At 43.3% G+C, this 21,219-nt stretch overlaps 1 protein-coding gene across 8 annotated transcripts in view; it reads left to right on the top strand.

The window, feature by feature from the left end:
* The window catches only part of MTA1 (metastasis associated 1), a 329,558-nt gene that overhangs the window by 274,391 nt on the left and 33,948 nt on the right, over positions 1-21,219 (top strand). For 6 of the 8 annotated variants that reach the window (XM_075844182.1, XM_075844183.1, XM_075844181.1 and 3 more), the window contains one exon: positions 8,726-8,877. The exons of the other annotated variants lie outside the window; for them this stretch is intronic. In XM_075844182.1, the coding sequence (XP_075700297.1) occupies positions 8,726-8,877 (152 nt within the window). The remainder of the gene's footprint in view (positions 1-8,725; positions 8,878-21,219) is intronic. 8 annotated transcript variants of the gene reach the window in all.

Below are 21,219 nucleotides of genomic sequence, written 5' to 3'. Positions count from 1 at the left end.
TGCATTGAGTGTTTCTTATTGATATTATTCATTGGGAGTGTTTTGGAAGCATAGAGCCTGAATTCATGCAGCTTAATACCAACCGCCTGAGGTAACCACTCTGAATCTCAGATTTTTTAAAGTCCAGCATGGTCCCCTTCTATTTTACTGGTAAAGTGCTAGTACGTGTATTGGAGAAACATTGGGGGAAGATTTTATTAAAACTTTTGCAAAGGAAGATTGGTGGAGTCATTTCCCTGTTTTTGTATTCTCTAATGGGAGGCTTAAATCCACCTTTTGTCTCGTTATAGGATTAAACTTCTGTATTTCATCCATTCTTTAGATGCGCTGTAGCTCTGCCTGTTCTGATTTGCAGCTGTCATTAAGCAGAAGCCCACCACAAACCCAGCAGGAAGTCGGTTCTTAGCTGAAACCATTATAATTTAATTCTAAACTACAAAAAAATTAAACCACTATTGAGATAAAGAAAGTTATTAGGTAACTGCCACACATATACTGCCCAAAACAGGGGGTTTTCATGAGATCCGCTTTAAAAATTAGCCCTTAAATTGATCATTTTAAAGCTGTACTGAGGAGAGAACTGATGTCAATGAACTCATCCTATGTCAATTGCTGCAGAATAGATCTGTATTATAAAAAATTAGTTGCTCAGTGGATCCTTTGTTTTCAGCTATTCATACCACAGTTTTGAATACAGTTAATGTATACTTTTTTTTTTCTTATATCAATTATAGCCAACTCTTTTCAAAAACCATTCGACTGCACTTTGACTTATATTGTAAAAAAAAAACAAAAAAGCAACAAACAACCCCCCAACATATTTTAAAGGGACAGAACGGGCAAAACGAAATTTTCCCATGTGCACCATTATGGTTTTCCATGTGTCGGTCTCTCACCTGTTATTTTTCTTGCTGCTTCTATCTCTATATATCAGACTGGGATGGTTGCTTAGCAGCAGTGTGTATCAGGCTCGGTGACTACTTTCTCTACTTGAGTCTGTAGAGATCTGTGTGTCACCCATCACAGGCTTCAGCAGTTCCTGTACCACTAGTTTTGCAAAGGGGGGACAGAAACTTCTATCATCAGCTACGACTGATACTTAGACAGGTTCCTGTCACACTGGTATAATGTAGAAGAATATAGTGCAGCCTCCCTGTCTGTATACTTATGGTTTCTCAGCTTATTCAGGAGAATATAGAGAGCTTTATAATCCGCGTCCGCCAGCATGCAGAAATGGTATGTTCTTTAGCTGGTCATGTAAAGCTGTGATAAAGCATCATGGGATTATAGCAAAGCAGAGAGGAAGAGAAAGCTGGGGAAATATAAGAATCAAGATGGAGGCTTTTTTAAAGCACCGACAAGGCAGCAGTTATTTAAGTACAGTATACATAAAAGAAGTATAGAGTGTGGTATACAGTCAGGTGGGGGGTGCAGACATGAGAAGTTGTTTTTTCTCTGGAGGTCTTCTTTAATCCTTTCATGACCAAGGGTTATTTGCCCCTTTGTCCAGGTCAAATTTTCCATTTTTGATGTGCACTTCTTTAAACGATAATATCTTTGCAACCACTTTGAATATCACAACTATTTTTACTTTGTTTTATACAAGACGTATAAGGCTTTCATTATCTAGATTAGTTTAATTAATTCTGTGTTTTAAATTTTTATTATGAGCAGACAAATCACAAAAAAATGTGAAAAAAACACTTTTTTTGCAACTTTATATATATATATATATATATATATATATATATATATATATATATATATATATATATATATATATATATATATTGTGTGTGTGTGTGTGTGTGTATATATATATATATACACATACTACCTTTCAAAAGTTTAGGGTCACTTAGAAATTTCCTTATTTTTTAAAGAAAAGCACAGTTTTTTTCAATGAAGATAACATTAAATTACTCAGAAATACACTCTATACATTGTTAATGTTGTAAATGACTATTCTAGCTACAAACGTCTGGTTTTTAATGCAATATCTACATAGGTGTATAGAGGCCCATTTCCAGCAACCATCACTCCAGTATTCTAATGGTACATTGTGTTTGCTAACTGTGCTAGAAGGCTAATGGATGATTAGAAACCACTTGAAAACCCTTGTGCAATTATGTTAGCACCGCTGTAAACAGTTTTGCTGTTTAGAGGAGCTATAAAATTGACCTTCCTTTGAGCTAGTTGAGAATCTGGAGCATTACATTTGTGGGTTCGATTAAATTCTCCAAATGGCTAGAAAAAGAGAGCTTTCATGTGAAACTCGACAGTCTATTCTTGTTCTTAGAAATGAAGGCTATTCCATGCGAGAAATTGCCAAGAAACTAAAGATTTCTTACAACGGTGTGTACTACTCCCTTCAGAGGACAGCACAAACAGGCTCTAACCAGAGTAGAAAGAGAAGTGGAAGGCCCCGCTGCACAACCGAGCAACAAGACAAGTGCATTATAGTCTCTAGTTTGAGAAATAGACGCCTCACAGGTCCTCAACTGGCAGCTTCATTAAATAGTACCCGCAAAACACCAGTGTCAACATTTACAGTGAAGAGGCGACTCCGGGATGCTGGCCTTCAGGGCAGAGTGGCAAAGAAAAAGCCATATCTGAGACTGGCTAATAAAAGGAAAAGATTAATATGGGCAAAAGCACACAGACATTGGACAGAGGAAGATTGGAAAAAAGTGTTATGGACAGACGAATCGAAGTTTGAGGGGTTTGGATCACACAGAAGAACATTTGTGAGACGCAGAACAACTGAAAAGATGCTGGAAGAGTGCCTGACGCCATCTGTCCAGCATGGTGGAAGTAATGTGATGGTCTGGGGTTGCTTTGGTGCTGGTAAAGTGGGAGATTTGTACAAGGTAAAAGGGATTTTGAATAAGGAAGGCTATCACTCCATTTTGCAACGCTATGCCATACCCTGTGGACAGCGCTTGATTGGAGCCAATTTCATCCTACAACAGGACAATGACCCAAAGCACACCTCCAAATTATGCAAGAACTATTTAGGGAAGAAGCAGGCAACTTGTATTCTATCTGTAATGGAGTGGCCAGCGCAGTCACCAGATCTCAACCCCATAGAGCTGTTGTGGGAGCAGCTTGACCGTATGGTACGCAAGAAGTGCTCATCAAGCCAATCCAACTTGTGGGAGGGCCTTCTGGAAGCATGGGGTGAAATTTCTCCCAATTACCTCAGCAAATTAACAGCTAGAATGCCAAAGGTCTGTAATTGCTGCAAATGGAGCATTCTTTGACTAAAGCAAAGTTTGAAGGAGAAAATCATTATTTATAACCTTGTTAATGTCTTGACTATATTTTCTAGTCATTTTGCAACTCATTTTGATAAATATAATTGTGAGTTTTCATGGAAAACACAAAATTGTCTGGGTGACCCCAAACTTTTGAACGGTAGTGTGTGTGTATATGTGTGTGTATATTATACTGTATATTATTTATATTATACTGTATAGCTCTGTAACAATTAGTCCTCTTCCCTCTGTCACACTGGATCCCAGTGAGGGGAGAGTGAATGTGGCTATAAGGCTATGTTCACACGACAGTGGAAAAAAATGGCAGTCAACAACGGATCAACTGTCAGTTTTTCATGGCTGCTTTGCATCAATGTGTCTGACATTTTGCCATCCGTTTTTCATGGACGTTAAAAAAATGGATGCATTTTAATTGTTAGTTTTTTTTTTTTGTCCCAACCCAATAACAACACCACAGTGCCCATGTAGATAGTGACACAATACCACTGTATAGTGCCACATTGCCCACATAGTGCCAGTGCCCACATTGTACCCACTGTAAATAGTTCCATAGTGCCACAGTTCTCCCTGTAGTTACTGTCCACATAGTGCCACACATAGTGCCCATGTAGATAGCACCACAGCGTCCCCTGTAGGTAGTGCCAATATAATGCCACAGAGCCCATGCAGATAGTGCCACCCCCCTGTAGATAGCAACATCCCCCTGCATTTAGAAACATCCCACTTCACATAGCGCCACCCCCCCCCACCCCCCGTAAATGGCAGCACTGTAGCTCCCTGTAGGAGCAGAATCCCTCTGGCCGGGTATTCTGCTCCTACAGGGAGCCCCTGATGTCTCTGTCCATATATTAGGGGTTAACTCTAAAAGCGGAATCCCCTGCCAGAGCGGGGATTCCGCTCCAGGAGTAGCCCCTGACGTCACTGTCCATATATGGATAGTGACACCAAGGGCTTCTCCAGTAGCAGAATCCCCGGCTAGAGTGTCGGCCGGGGATTCCGCTCCTAGAGAGAGCCACTAACGTCACTGTCCAAATGGACAGTGACGTCAGGGGCTCTCTCTAGAAGCGGAATCCCCGGCCAGTGTGATTTGACACCGGGGATTTCGTTCCTAGAGGGAGTTCAGGTGGCACTATCTACAGTGAGGGGTGCAATGCTATCTACAGTGGGGATGGAGAGATGGCGGGGGCTCCCTCTAGGAGGGGAATTCTTGGCAAGAGCGCTGGCCAGGGATTCCGATGCCGGAGGGAGCTTAGGTGACTTAGGTAGATCTACAGAGGGTTTTGCGCTACCTACAGGTGGTTGAGTGTGACGCTATCTACAGTGGGGGGTGTATTCCAGGGCTCTCAAAGACCCGGCCGACATGAGTGCAGCGCTGCTCACACTGAAGCAGCACTGCACTCCTTAAACCCATTCCAGGCTGTCAACGTCTATATACGTGATAGCTGCACGGGGCATTGGCATTTGGAATTTGTATATATAGCTGTATGGCAGTCGTGATGGGGTTAATGACGTTGCCCCCAACCTGTAGCTTATGAGCCACAAGTGGCTCCCAGGTTCAATCCTTGTTGCCTGCAGAGGGGTTGAGGTTTTTTTGTATACGCACCTCTCTGCCTGTCTATGGCTACATTCACAGGAGCGTAAATCTGGTCCATGTGCTTTGCGAGTGGCTTGTGTTTTTCACGCATTCGCAAAGCACATCATTTTTTTTTTTTCAATGGAAATGATTCACAAATCACGCACAGCACATGGATGTGCATCCGTGTGCTGTGCGTGGTTTACACGCACCCATTGACTTCAATGGGCGCGTAGGTGCGTGATAACGCACCAATATAGGACATTCAGTGAGTTTCACTCAGCGGACTCTCGCTGTGTAAAAACTCCTGCATGTGTGAACGGCCCCATTGAAATCAATGGGTCCGTTTGCTGTGCATGATTTCCATGCACAGCACACGGATGAGATTCACGTTCGTGTGAATGGGCCCTAACAAGGGAATTTTTTTGGTTGACAAACAATAGGTTTGTCTCACTTGGAGTCCCCTCCAGCTTGTCACTCCCAATGGCTATGGTGAGATCCCAGAAAAATATTCTATTTCAACATATGTTTGTTTGGCTCCTAATCAACTGCTGAAGCTCAAAGTTACGATCTAGTTTCGAAAAACCATTTTCATACTCCCTATTAGGGATTTCTGAGTTAAGTATCCTCTGCTTATCTCTTGGCCAGAGTGGAGATTGGTTACAAAGTCGTCTCTCGCTCTAGATGACCTGTCTTGCAGTATAGACAACCCACTGATTTGAATGGAAACCGTGTAATGCTTAATTTCCGCAGAATTTGAACAATTACTGCCAGGTTTCCCTACAGATTGTAGCTGATCACTGGGAGTGCCACCAGGGGGAGACTTTGTGATCAGCTTATGATAAAGAGGCCCTTCTAACAAGTAGGGATTGTCCAAAGCAGAGAATCTATTTAATGTGGTTCACAAGATAAAAAAAATGGTTAGAGACCACTGCTTTAATGTATAATGTATTTGTATTGCATAGCAGGCTAAATAAGCGGTTTTATCCTTTTTTTTTTTCTGACACAAGTAAACATCTGATGTATGAGGGCAAACATCGTGTGGATGTAGCCCTAGTAATTTGTTGTCAGTTAATAAATGGAACATTGCTTTGATTTAGGTAATCTCTTCATTTGAACTGTTATGGTCCCTAAGGCCTGTTGTATCTTTTCTTCTCATTCCCATACCTCCCCTTATTTTTTTCCTTAGTGTCCCTATAATTCTATTTTTCCACCAGATCTGACATCAGGCGTGGAGAGACACAGGGAGCAGTTGTTGAGACCATCATACGATGCCCAAAGACTCTTGTGCACATGTCCTGTTCTAATTAATATGACGCGTGCAGAAGACTGGACATTGTACGGTGGTCTCAGCAACTCTATCGCCTAGCGTGCTCCCTGTGACTCTCCACTGATTTCAGATTTGGTGGGAGAACAGAAATTATAAGAACACTTTACCCATTTCTCAGTGACTTTTATTTACATACTGGGTTGGTATAGGATGTAGAAGGAAAATGTTTCTCTGATTCATCCATACTTGTGATTGAAAAGGAGAAATGGGAGGTAAAATCTCCTAAATGTGTTCACTCGTCTTCGCTCACTTCCCTACGGTAGATGACGGGTGGCTATTTCGGCCCTCACCCTCCACTTGAATTTGCCCTGGCTGGAATGTCTAATAGAAGTTTTTCTGATGTGACCCCTATAAACTTAAGGGTAAGTTCACACGTAGCTTAAATACTGTGGATTTTCTGCAATGGATTTCATTGCGGAAAATCTACAGAGTAATACAGTAGCAGCAGAGAGAATGGGAATTGAACAAATCTCATCCACATGCTGCGTAGAGAATACGCTGAAAAAAGGTCGAATTCAATGGGGAGGTAAAACCCGCAACAAATAGCAAATGTTGCGATTTTTGCGGTGGAAAAGCTGATTCCCCCACAAAAATCGCAACTCAAAAAAAAAAAAGGTTATACTTTTATCGATCTCTATGCCTCTGCGTTCAGCCCAGCATCCGGGGATTTGACGTTTCATCCCACGTGAATGCTACAGCCAATCAGTCTGCAGTGGTTAAATGGGATGGAACGTCATCCCAGGAGGCCGGGCTGCAGTATGTCAGAGGAACATGTCACCATGACTACGGGTAACTATTGGCCTTTTCTTTTTTTTTACCTTTTCTGCAGCGGACATTCCAGCAGAAAAACTGCACCACAATATGATATGGTTTCTTGGCTGGAATACCCTGTGGAGACCAGTGTGGTTACCCTGTGTACTTTTATGCAGCATATCTGCCCTGTGTGAACATAGCCTGAATGTTCATTATGTTCTGCCATTGGGTCTGAGGTAGAAATTGTGTTTTAAACTCCCTGGTTTATCAGGTCTATGGCTTTCCATAAGCAATGTAGTTTTATGGCATTCATAGTATTTTCTATATTAGGAGTAATTCTCCAGTTATTTTATCGTCTCTGTCCTTAAGAGTGGACTGGTCACTTTGATTTCCTGTGACTGGAGGATAGGCTACCATTGTATACTTGCCCGGCTCCAGACAGAGTGTCAGGCTATATACTGATTGTGATACTATTGTAAAGAAGTCAGTCTTTCCACGTGTAGCACAAACTCTCAACAAAAATGCACAGGAAACCAGACAAAAACACATTTCTATAATTCCCGGATAGTTGTGTTTTGCTCATGGTTTAAAATATCAACGCTTTTATATACTTAAACAACGTTACAGACTTCAGAATTCATTCTTCTAATCCCTAATGCTTACTACATGATATCTTCATACTGATCTCAATATATCGCTATACATATCTGCTGAGACAACATGTTACCTCTTGGCCTGGGCTAGTTGGTGGCATTAATTGGACCCATTGCCAATATAGTTTATGCAACTCAAACTGACCGTGACATCCAGCTGTGCTGAGGCTGTAGTTGACTATATCTGTGGGGCATCTCACCTATTCAGTATATATTTATTGGAATGCAAAATGAAAAAGTCACAGTATTCAATGTGAATGTCACATGACTCTGCCCACCTTGTCCAGAATTGTTCTGCTTTAGTTGCTGCACAGCTCTTGCATTTAGTAAATCCAGTGCTCTTCTATTTTGCATATATTACCTATTACCAGACTGTTGAATGCTGAGCAGAACTATTCAATGTAACTGTCATGTGGGAACTTTGTGGCTGCATGTTTCTTTAGAACAGTGGTCAGTATTGTTGCATGCTGCAATGGTTTTTGAATTATTTTTTTTATGCAGGGTTGGGGTATATTTGCCTCCCGCTAGATGACCATACATGTCTGGCTGGGAGCTCTAGAGCACTGTTTGAGGCAGACTCCCCATAAAGAAAGCAGAGACGGTATATTGCCACTTCTGCATCCCTCATTTTTGTAAACTCCGTGAATACCATGCACAGTACATAGTAAGCCACAATGCTGAATGCTGTATGAAATCCAGCAATCAGAAGATTCATTAATTATGTGATCTCCAGGTATATTTCCCACCGTAGCCCCAACCTTGGGGTGCGGTATGTGTAAATATATATATCTCAATTAGCCTAAACCACAGCAGTAGCCCCATCCCCGACAAACCAATAAATAACCAAACAAAAATGGCGGGAAAATCCAGTATCAAAAGTATGTATATGTATGAGCAATAAAATCCCTAGCTAACCTTGTAAAGAATGGGTTACGTGGTGAAATTCTATTTTTTTTTTTTTACATAGTTTGTTTAATGTAGTTAGTTGATGATAGTAAAGAAGTTATTTTTATATCTATATTAAAAACTAAAATAAACTGAAAACCTCTTATTACTTTCAGACAACCGTTGTCTAGTGCTTGAGTTTAGCAAAAGTTAGTAGGTTTTTAGAATTTTTTTATTTTTATTTTTTCACAAGGGACCAAACCGAAACTTACTGCTCAATGGGAAATCCTACCCAGCAAAGGTCAGATTAATCCGAGGTGGTTGTCTGCCTCCAGTCAAGAGGAGGCAGATGAACTGGATTGATGCACCCGATGATGTATTTTATATGGCGACAGAAGAAACAAGGTAGGTCCGATTAACATATCTATTTTATAGGTTAGCCTTTGTCTGCCCTGGCTTAAGGAGATTATTCAGGATTTTTTTTAAATTGGCAGCAGGGCAGGGGATGGCATAACATAAACTAGCAGATGCTTATCCCCCTGAAGTGCTCTATGCTCTAGCGCTGAGGTCCAATTCTACTGCTCCGGTCCCGGAAGATCCTGCAGCAGTCACATTCCCTGTAGTAGTAAAAAAAAAAAGAGAGACCCGGCTAATGTGACAATCGGAGAGCACATATCCTCTCTGACTGATAAGAGGGGTCATAACTTGAAGAAAAATTCCTGTGAGACTTTTGTTTGACACTAATTTTAACTTGGTCACTGGCAGACTGTACAGGGGGGGAAGCAACAGTAGCAGGCTGTGATTCTTCCTGCTCTCACGTCTACCCGCTTACAAAGACACACAAACTTTTCATCCTGCTCCCTGACTTCAAACGAATATTGCCCCTAGAGCTTTGAGCCTGGTATTATTATAAAGTTCAGATGTAGGCTTTAATCCTTTTACTGCAGAGGATGTATCTCATACATTCTGGCAGGGAGGCTCTTTAGTAACCAGGAATCTAGCCTGAAATAGAGGGTGCTAAAGTGAAAACTGTAAATTCAGCCTTTGTGAAGGAGCAGAGGGGGCAGCGGGGGACACAATGACAGCGTGCAGGGAGAAGAGGATCTGTGATCCTCCTTCTGTCCCTATAAGGCTGTAGATGACCAATGGGGGGGGGGGATAACATGGATATTTTGTTAATGTTATCACGCCCCCTTTTCAATCCGAGAGCATATTTGCTCTCTGATTGTCTGTTCGCACTACACAGACACAAACTAACATCAATAAAGTTTAGCAATTTTACACTGTCCCTATCCTGTTTGTACCAGATCTTTAGCATAAAATCCCCCAACTGCTCCTCTAGCGATACCCATTACACGCTACAGTTCTATACAATTAAATAGACATGCGTGGTATATTTGAAGTCTGTTATCCCAATTTATATCACAAGATGGTATGTATGAAGTCTTCCCATCTTAAGTTTTTTTGCAGTGTACGTTTTATTTGCATAAGGGGTTCACATTTTAGTCGCAAAGTTTAATTTTTGTGCAATTTTTGTAAATTATTAAGTAGTATTTATATACATGGCATGCTGTATGCTAAATGTTAAAAATTTGCTATATCTGTAGTAGCTGTTTACAATGTGCGCTAAATGTTGCATGGCCTGCATCTTAGTGTTTTTGAGAGCTCAAGCTTTTTATTGTTGGTGTTGTGTGTCAACTTTTCTTCTTGGGTCAGACTTTTAGCCACAAACATGAATTTGTATGCATTTTTCATGAAAAATTACAAGTTGATGCAAAATTGCATGAAGATGCCAGTGTGTATTAAGTGCTAAGTGGCATTTTGACATTGTGTGAAGTGTCCACTTTCAGAAAATATATGGGTTTGTGGTGTTAGTATGAATTTTTCACTTTATAATTCTGGTTTTATTTGTACATGTGAAAAAATTTAAATTGTGCTGGCTACCAGAGGTTCAAAATGTTCATAATCCCCTGCCAGCAAAAGGATTAATTTGATACTATATGACATATGTCCTTGGCAGTGAAGCGGTTAATGGCCAAAAAAAGTGAAATTGCATGTTTTAATATAAAGGCTGGGGAATAAGGTTTACAACATGAATTCCTCATGGTACTGGTGTCTTCATTTTATTTACAGCTATTTTTGCTAGTAGCATTTGCTAAAAATGCTTATTAGGTGGTACTTAGATTAAGGTCTCAATCCATTGCTTCTAATTGAGATTTGAGAAGGCAACCAGTCACCACATTTGGTTGAGCTGTGCCAAGGAACTGAATTTCTGAATGCAGGTTTTTAGCCTTTTTTAATTCAGTGACTCTTCAGTACATATAAAAAGAGCTGTAGCGAGATCCTGCAAATCTTTTTTCTCTTGTGTTTTGATCAAACAAAGCCAGCAGCCAGCTATCCAGTCTCCTAAAAACTGAACCACCAATTTAAAAATGAGTGGACCCCTGTATCCAGTATCTCCAAGGAGAGAGGTTTAGGGGACCCAGTGTTACACTTACCTACTTTTTTCCATGTCTGGATGAGATTGAGCTTTTGATTCGGGTCACAACCTTCTTTGGTCCTACTTAATTGAGGCAAAATTGTGCTTGTAGTTCTCCAGCATTCAATCAAGTTGAAAGCCAAAAAAGTTGAATTCATAATTTAAAAGAATGGAGCGCACTCCAAAACAAAGTTTAGCTTACGCGTTTCAAACCTGGTGGTCTTCGATAAAACACTGTATGCACGTGAAGTAAAAGCTATTCTTTTTTTTTTAAACTCGTTTTATTGAACAATATACAAACCATGCACAGTTCAAATACATATGTAAAACCGAGTACATATCACACTGCTTGGGTTACATATCGCAGTACAGCCTACAATGTCTGTTATACATATAGTCAATGAAATAAAATACAAGTTAAACAGTATCATGCATTAACATTATATTTCTGATGTCAATAAACCTTTGTGAATCATATAATGTTTGTGAAGAATCGCACCAGGGTCCCCAAACCTTAATAAACTTATTTTCACACCCTCTATTCTTGTATACAATTTTTGCATATGGTAGCATGGAGTTCACAAAAGCTTTCCATTGTGGAATGGAAGGTGGTCTCGGATCCATCCATCTAAGAGCTATTGCCTTTCGTGCAAGGAACAACACTTCCCTCAAAAATATTCTAGTGTGATGAGTCCAATGCTCTTCAGATACGATTCCAAATAAGCATACCAATGGCTCAGAGGGTACCGGCATCTGCAGTATATCAGATACCAATGTTATCACATCCGTCCAAAAGGAAAAAATCCTTGGGCATGTCCAGATCATATGCCAAAAATCTGCTCTAGAGACTCTACATCTATGACACTCAGTGGTCGGATATCTACCCATCTTGTGCATTCGTATAGGAGTCAGGTAGCTCTGATGAGTAGTGAATAATTGTGTCATCTTATTGTTGGCGGCTGGTGAGACTAGTGTATGTGAATTTAACATGTCTAGCCATATATCGGTGGTTATTTCTGGAATTAACTCCCGCCATCTAATTTCTACGACCAACGGTGTCGCTTACAATCTAGCCTGGATGAGGAAAGAGTAGATCACTGAAATCAAGCCCCTAGGTCCCTGGGACCTAAAAATACCCAGTCGGGTATTGAGTCTGCAAGGAATGGCGTAACTGGAGGAATTTAAAAAAGAACTTTCTGGGTACATCAAAATCAGACTGCAGTTGCTCAAAAGATTTCACATTCCCATCCACATACATATCCCCAATCCGTTCAACCCCACGTAGCGACCAAAACTGTGGGTCCAGTGCATCTGAAACATGAGGCAAAGACGGGTTTTGCCACAAGGGAGCCTCAGCTATAATATCCACAAAATTGAGTAATTTCTTGGCAGCTAACCGCACCCGCGCCGCCACTCTATGTAGGGGAAGTAAGCTCCTGAACATGGACGTTGAACCTTCTAAAACCGGCCATAGATGTGGCACCTCCAAGTAAGATGCTAGATATTGATCACGATTAGGGAGCACCTCCAGCTCAGTCCAAGCAGTAAGATATCGAAGCTGTCCCGACAGGTAATACAAATAGAGATCAGGGAGAGAAGCTCCGCCCATGGCCCTGGGTCTCTGTAATGTGCTGAGTTTAAGCATTGACCTGTTATTTCCCCATATGAAGGTCGGAAACATAGCATGTACACTTTTAAAAAAGGACATTGGTATAGGCACTGCTGCATGCTCCAACATGTACAGGCATTTAGGGAGTATAATCATTTTTATAAGGTTAATACGGCCCGAGACAGCCAGGGCCAATGAGCTCCACAGTTTAAATTTAGTGTAATGATGGGGGTAAGGAAACAGACAAGTGAGCCCTAATCTACCCGCCACTCAGTCTCTGCCTACATGCAACGACCCGCCCTAGGCGACGGGGTACAACTGGGCGACGGTCCCTACGCTCAATAAGTGCACGACAGACAAACATAAGGGTACACAGAAGCAAGGGAAAAGGGGCAGTTGCCCACTGCAACACCGTGAGCAACAAGAGAGGTGAACGAGCCGAGTCAAACCAGGAGTGTACGAGGACCAAACGCAAAGCCGGAGAGTAGTGAACAAGCCGAGTCAAACCAGGAGTGTACGAGGTACCAAACGCAGAGCAGGAGAGTAGTCAGTAAGCCAGGGTCAATATGAAGCAGGGTCAAATGGTTCAAGAAGCTGCAGCAGGGCCAGGAAACAAAATGAGAAGAATCACAAGCAAGGAGGAACAGGAAAGGCAGGTATAAATAGACAGAGGGCGGGAGCTAGCTCCGTCTGGCCAGGCTGTGATAGGCTCTACCACTCCTAAGCATGCCATCCTGAGTGGTGGAAGATGGAGTCAGTCTCACAGACATAGAAGCAGGTGCAGACTGATTACCTATGGGCGTGGATACAGAAGCTGTGCCTGGCAGATCCTTAACAGTACCCCCCCTTTTATGAGGGGCCACCGGACCCTTTCTAGATGGACCTGGTTTATTGGGGAAACAAAGGTGGAACCTCCTGACCAATACCCCAGTGTGAACATCCCGGGCGAGTACCCAAGTCCTCTCAGGCCCGTATCCTCTCCAATGGACCAGGTACTGGAGGGAGCCTTGGACCATCTTGCTGTCCACAATCTTGGCCACCTCGAATTCTACCCCCTCAGGGGTGAGAACGGGGACAGGAGGTTTCCTCGAGGGAGCCAAGGACGGGGAGCAGCGTTTAAGGAGGGAGGCATGAAACCCGTTGTGTACTCGAAAAGATGGGGGCAACTCCAGTCGGAAGGAGACAGGATTGAGGACTTCAATGACCTTGTACGGCCCTATAAACCGGGGAGCAAACTTCTTGGACGGGACTTTAAGGCGCAAGTTCTTTGACGATAGCCACACCAGATCCCCGACCATAAACTAGGGGTTAGCAGAACGTCTTCTATCTGCCTGAGTTTTTTGTATTCTCTGGGACGCCTCTAGGTTCTTCTGAACCTGGGCCCAGACTGTGCACAGTTCCCGATGAACGACCTCTACCTCGGGATTGTTGGAACTACCAGGTGAAACGGAGGAGAACCGTTGATTAAACCCAAAATTACAGAAAAAGGGGGAGACCCCTGACGAGTTACTGACCCGGTTATTAAGGGAAAATTCGGCGAGGGGAATGAATGAGACCCAATCATATTGACAGCCAGAGATAAAACACCTTAAATATTGTTCTAGAGACTGATTAGTCCTCTCGGATTGGCCATTAGTTTCAGGATGGAAGGCAGAGGAGTAGGACAGATCAATATCCAACTTTTTACAGAAGGCTCTCCAAAACAAAGAAACAAATTGTACCCCTCTGTCAGAAACAATATTGACAGGGACCCCATGGAGACGCAGGATGTGTTTGACAAACAAGGTAGCTAACGTCTTAGCATTGGGTAGTTTTTTGAGGGGCACAAAGTGGCACATCTTACTGAAGCGGTCTACTACAACCCACACCACCGACTTGCCTTGAGATGGAGGCAAATCGGTGATAAAATCCATGGAGATATGGGTCCAAGGTCTCTGGGGAATGGGCAAAGAACGTAGTAAGCCCGCTGGTCGGGACCTGGGAGTCTTGGACCTAGCGCAAACCTCACAAGCGGCGACGTAGGCCTTAACGTCTTTAGGCAACCCAGGCCACCAGTACTTTCTGGCAATAAGGTGCTTGGTACCCAGGATGCCTGGATGGCCAGATAGTGCAGAGTCATGATTTTCCCTAAGTACCCTTAGCCGGAATTGCAGGGGAACAAACAGCTTGTTCTCAGGAAGGTTCCCGGGAGCTGAACCTTGATCAGCAGCAATTTCAGAGACTAAATCAGAATCAATAGAGGAAATGATTATACCTGGAGGCAAAATACAAGCAGGATCTTCCTCCGAAGGAGGGCTGGCCATGAAGCTACGCGACAGTGCATCAGCCTTAGTATTTTTAGACCCAGCCCTATAGGTAACCAAAAAATTTAATCTGGGTTTAGCCTCCGGGCCGATTCTAGGAAAACCAGATTCGTGTGGTCGGTAAGGACCGTTACCTGGTGCCTAGCCCCCTCCAGGAAGTGGCGCCACTCTTCAAATGCCCATTTAATGGCTAAGAGTTCGCGGTTGCCAATATCATAGTTACTCTCAGTGGGCGAAAACTTCCTGGAGAAGTAGGCACAGGGACGGAGATGGGTGAGGGACCTGGTACCCTGGGACAAGACAGCCCCCACTCCCACCACGACGCGTCAACCTCCACGATAAATGGCTCCATTTGGTTTGGGCTGAACCAACACCGGGGCCGAGATAAAGCACTTCTTAAGGACCTCAGAAGCCTGGACAGCCTCAGGAGGCCAGCGGAGGAGATCAGCACCCTTGCGAGTGAGGTCCGTAAGAGGCTTAGCGATGACCGAGAAATTAGCAATAAATCTCCTGTAATAATTAGCGAACCCCAAGAAGCACTGTAACGCCTTCAGGGAGGCAGGCTGGACCCATTCCGCCACAGCCTGGACCTTGGCGGGGTCCATGCGGAATTCATGAGGAGTGAGGATTTGACCCAAAAATGGTATCTCCTGCACCCCAAACACACATTTTTCGGTCTTCGCAAACAGTTTGTTTTCCCGAAGGACCTGGAGCACTTTCCTGACATGCTCAATGTGGGAGGACCAGTCCTTGGAAAACACAAGTATGTCATCAAGGTACACTACAAGAAATACCCCCAGGTAATCTCTTAAAATCTCATTTATGAAATTCTGGAAAACCGCGGGAGCATTACACAACCCAAAGGACATGACGAGGTATTCGAAATGACCTTCGGGAGTGTTAAACTCAGTCTTCCACTCATCCCCCTCTTTGATGCGGATAAGGTTATACGCCCCCTGTAGATCAAACTTAGAGAACCATTGGGCCCCCTGAACCTGATTAAAGAGATCAGGAATCAAAGGAAGGGGATACTGGTTCCTTACAGTGACCTTATTCAAGTTACGGTAGTCAATGCATGGCCTAAGACCACCATCCTTCTTCCCTACGAAGAAGAAGCCAACACCTACCGGAGAAGTAGAGGGGCGAATGTAACCCTTGGCCAGGCATTCCTGGATATACTCTCTCATGGCTTCACGTTTGGGACAAGAGAGATTAAATATCCTACCCTTAGGGAGCTTAGCTCCTGGTACCAAGTCGATAGCGCAATCGTATTCTCTATGAGGAGGTAACACTTCGGAGGCCTCCTTAGAGAAAACATCAGCGAAGTCCTGAACAAACACAGGTAGCGTGTTCACCTCCTCAGGGGGAGAAATAGAATTAACAGAAAAACATGACGTCAAGCATTCATTACCCCATTTGGTAAGATTATGCAACTGCAACCAGGGAAGGCCTAAAACCAAATCGGACGATAATGCCTGCATCAACAGTACAGAGCACTGCTCCAAATGCATGGAGCCAACAAGGAGTTCAAAAACAGGGGTATGCTGTGTAAAATAACCATTAGCAAGAGGAGTGGAGTCGATACCCACTACCGGGACAGGTTTAGGCAAATCAATCAAAGGCATAGCTAGAGACATAGCAAATTCCACAGACATGATATTAGCAGACGACCCTGAAACCACGAAGGCATTGCTGGTAGCAGACCTACCACCAAAAGAGACCTGAAAGGGAAGCAAGATTTTATTAGGTTTCATCTTTACGGGAAATACCTGTGCGCCCAAGTGACCTCCCCGATGATCACTTAGGCGCGGAAGTATTCCGGCTCCTTATTCTTACGCCTAGGACAGGTGTTCACTTGATGCTTGTCATCCCCACAATAGAAGCAGAGACCATTCTTCCCGCGGAACTCTCTACGTTGTTGGGGGGACACGGAGGCCCCGAGTTGCATAGGTATCTCCGAGTCTTCCGTGGAAGAACGAAGCAACGGAACCTCGGGAGGCATCATGGGGGAGTCAGAGGAGAAACCACAAAAACGTTCACATTGTCGTTCCCTGAGACGTCGGTCAAGTCGTACCGCTAAAGCCATAACCTGGTCTAGGGAGTCAGAGGAGGGATAGCTAACTAGCAGGTCTTTCAGGGCGTTCGACAGACCCAACCTAAACTGGCACCTTAAGGCAGGGTCATTCCACCGAGAATCTACGCACCACTTCCTAAAGTCAGAGCAATACTCCTCAACAGTTCTCTTACCCTGACGTAAGGTCACCAGCTGACTCTCGGCAAAGGCAGTCCTGTCAGTCTCGTCATAAATGAGTCCGAGAGCAGAAAAGAAAAGATCAACGGAGGAAAGTTCAGGGGCGTCAGGAGCCAAGGAGAAGGCCCATTCTTGGGGCCCTTCCTGGAGCCGGGACATAATTATACCCACCCGCTGGCTCTCAGAACCTGAGGAGTGGGGCTTTAAACGAAAATAGAGCCTACAACTCTCCCAAAAGGAGAGAAAAGTGTTCCGGTCCCCTGAGAACCGGTCAGGCAACTTGAGGTGGGGTTCAAGAGGTGAGGCGAGGGGCACTACCATGGTAGCATCAGGCTGGTTGACCCTCTGAGCCAGGGCCTGGACCTGTAGGGAGAGACCCTGCATTTGCTGAACCAGGGTCTCAAGGGGGTCCATAGTAGTGTAAGGGACCAGGGTAGAGTAGGTATATGGGCTTGTGATTATGTAATGATGGGGGTAAGGAAACAGACAAGTGAGCCCTAATCTACCCGCCACTCAGTCCCTGCCTACTTGCAACGACCCGCCCTAGGCGACGGGGTACAACTAGGCGACGGTCCCTACGCTCAATAAGTGCACGACAGACAAACAGACAAGGGTACACAGAAGCAAGGGAAAAGGGCCGTTGCCCACGGCAACACCGTGAGCAACAAGAGAGGTGAACGAGCCGAGTCAAACCAGGAGTGTACGAGGACCAAACGCAGAGCAGGAGAGTAGTGAACAAGCCGAGTCAAACCAGGAGTGTACGAGGTACCAAACGCAGAGCAGGAGAGTATTCAGTAAGCCAGGGTCAATATGAAGCAGGGTCAAATGGTTCAAGAAGCTGCAGCAGGGCCAGGAAACAAAACGAGAAGAATCACAAGCAAGGAGGAACAGGAAAGGCAGGTATAAATAGACAGAGGGCGGGAGCTAGCTCCGTCTGGCCAGGCTGTGATAGGCTCTCCCACTCCTAAGCCTGCCATCCTGAGTGGTGAAAGATGGAGTCAGTCTCACAGACATAGAAGCAGGTGCAGACTGATTACCTATGGGCGTGGATACAGAAGCTGTGCCTGGCAGATCCTTAACATTTAGCCTTAATGTAGTCTAACAGGGGTTGTATATTGTTATCGAAATCTGAGCCATGGTGTCAGCTTTAAATATCTCGGGATCATGATTAGCAATCAGTCACCCTAAGTCCGCACTCTGTAGGCTCCCAGCCCTTGTCCCGTAATGGCATAAAGTGTGATTTGTCCCAGTTTATCCGTAGACCAGAAAACCCACCAAATTCATCAATTATGTTAATCGCTATGGGTAAAGATTCTTTAGGTTGCTGCATAAAGCGGATCATGTTATCAGCATAAAGGCCTATTTTATCTGTTCGCCCCCCAAATTGAACCCCTTGGTACAAGTTGTCCTGCCGTATTAGTAATGGCAAGGGCTCTATAGACATATTGAAGAGTAATGGAGATAACGGGCAGCCCTGCCTTATGCCTCTGGCAAGTCGGAAATACGGGGATAAGACACCATTGACAAGAATTTGGGCCCTAGGGGATTTGTATAATATAGAAACCCACTGTATAAATTTAGGCCCAAAACCAAATTTACGCAATACCTCTAGCAAATACAATTGAATCGAATGCTTTGGCGGAGTAAGTAAAAGCTATTCTTACTGATACCACGACTTATCGAAAATTGGATGCCAATCCAACTATTGCTTTCACGAAGACTTTATCTGACAAGAGGGTGTACAGCTTGGCATTCTGTCTATGAAACAAATGGAGTTTCTTTTGGTAGAACATCCAATATGCCTTACTTTCCACGCTCTACCAAAAACACATAAAAAAGTTTTCTCTCCACACTTCAGACCGATTTATATTTGGAATTGACTAGATAGCCCTTTACAGCCACTAGTATACCAAATTCTGGTTCTAGCAAGGAAATCCTTAAAATTATGGAGAATTTAATCTGGAATTCAGACAGTACCTGGTTAACATGTGACGTAACCGCATTGTATACATCCCTCAGAACAAAGCTCTCACAGCTCTGTCGTATCATCTTCAATAGAACTGAAGGGATACATTCTTACTGTCAACAATTCTCCTATCACTCAACTTTGACACTATTTATGTGCATGTGCAAGGCTGTCCTCCAGTGACTACATTTCCCCCCTCCCTCGCTAATCTATACATGTCATGGTGGCAAAAAAAATGTATATACACAACGAATAATCCACATGACAAGTGCATACAGTGGCATGGTCTTTACATCAACGACCTTCTGATGGTGTGGCAAGGAGTTCCAACTCTTATTCACTTCCTTTGTATCTGAACATGAATTCTGACAATTTACACTTTACTTTCAAAACCACAAGGATCATACTCTATTCTTAGACAGACAATGGGAAAGTCAAAATCCAATTATAAAGAAAACTAATTTCGGGAAATACTAAATGACACGCTAGCAGCTGCCACCCAAATCACTCCAAAAAAAATCTGCCTATTCGCGAATACATCAGGACAAAAGGGGCTTGCTCCTCAAATGATGCTTGCTCACAAGATTATGACAAAGAGGCTATAATAGTAATGTATTCTATGAAGCAAAAGTCATTGCAGACTCAAAGGAAAGAAAGGATTACCGTATTTGTTTTCCAACAGGCAGAAACTTAAATGTAAAGGAAAAATCTCAACCAAATATAGTTAAAACTATGCCGACATGAGTACCATAAACAAACCTTTGCCCATTCTGTACCAGGATACTAAATGTTATGACATCTTATGAACAACTTTTTGGCAAAAATAATTAATGTCATTGGGTAACGGACTGTCCCCCAGCATGTACCTCGAAAACAATACGGAATCTACAAGGTTAAAATATAATGGCTGTTGTAGTTGCGGACTGACTATATGTGCTTTGTGTAAATACATGAAAAAACAAACCAATTTTTCTCGTCACACACTGCTGTGCTGTATCCCATAAAACCGTATATCCATTGCAAAAGCATGCAAGTGGCGTATATAATACATTGAAAAGAATGTCACCTGCAATATATAGGCTGTATTGTCTGTAAACTCCGTTAGAATTGTAGAATATACATTTTGGGGGCAACCCATGCAAGAATCATTTTGTTTTATTTATTACCTGACTGCCAGATTAGCACCGTAACCTTATGAATTCTTCTGTCGTGTATTTCTCTTTCTAGTTCATTGCGACTTATATTGAGATAAGCAATAAATCAAAGCTCTCTGCTTTATCTGTATTGTAGTATAATACTTGCTTTTGTATTGTAATACCATCATATACTTATCAAATGTTATCCATTTTGTTGGTTCACGAACAAGAATAACAATCGAAAAACATTTGCCTTTCATAGTTGCATAATTCTTATAGACCTTATCTAAAACTCCTCCTACCCAATCCCAAGAATTTATAGTGAAAAGTTGTTAGAATTCACAATATACCTGAATTATTCATTGATTACTAAACAAATGTGGTCTGATTTGTTATCTAAGTGACCTTTTATAGACAAACACAATCTAAACTAAAACCGCAAACCGTTGTACTGTTCGTGTCTTTTTTCTTAAGCACATTGAGTAAAAATTCACAGTGCAGGAAGAAAAAGTAAGTGAACCTCTGTGTCAGGAGCGTAGCTAGGAAAGACTGGGTCTAATAGCTAACTTTTGACTTGGCCCCAGTCCCTCCCCTAGGTGCCACACTGCCCCCCTTGTAGATTGTGCTATACAGCCCCCTTGTAGATTGTGCCATACAGTCCACCCATGTAGACCGTACAATACAACAGCCCCCTCTGTAGACCGTGTCACACCCAACTTGTAGATAGCGCCCCCACCTCCCCCTTGTGGATAGCGCCATACAGCCCCCACTGTAGATAGCGCCATGCAGCCCCCCTGTAGATAGCGACATACAGCCACTCCTCTGTAGCTACCGCCATACAGCCACCCCCATACAGCCACCCCCTGTAGCTACCGTCATACAGCCAACCCCCTGTAGATAGCGCCATACAGCCCCCTCCTCTAGATGGCACCATATAACGAGCCAACCTCCTGTAGATAGACCCATATAGCGACCCCAAAACAAATTTTAAAAAAAATGGCAC

Source organism: Rhinoderma darwinii, chromosome 12, assembly GCF_050947455.1.
Source record: "Rhinoderma darwinii isolate aRhiDar2 chromosome 12, aRhiDar2.hap1, whole genome shotgun sequence".
Classification (NCBI taxonomy): Eukaryota; Metazoa; Chordata; class Amphibia; order Anura; family Rhinodermatidae; genus Rhinoderma; species Rhinoderma darwinii.
This window is presented reverse-complemented; position numbering and strand designations above follow the sequence as displayed.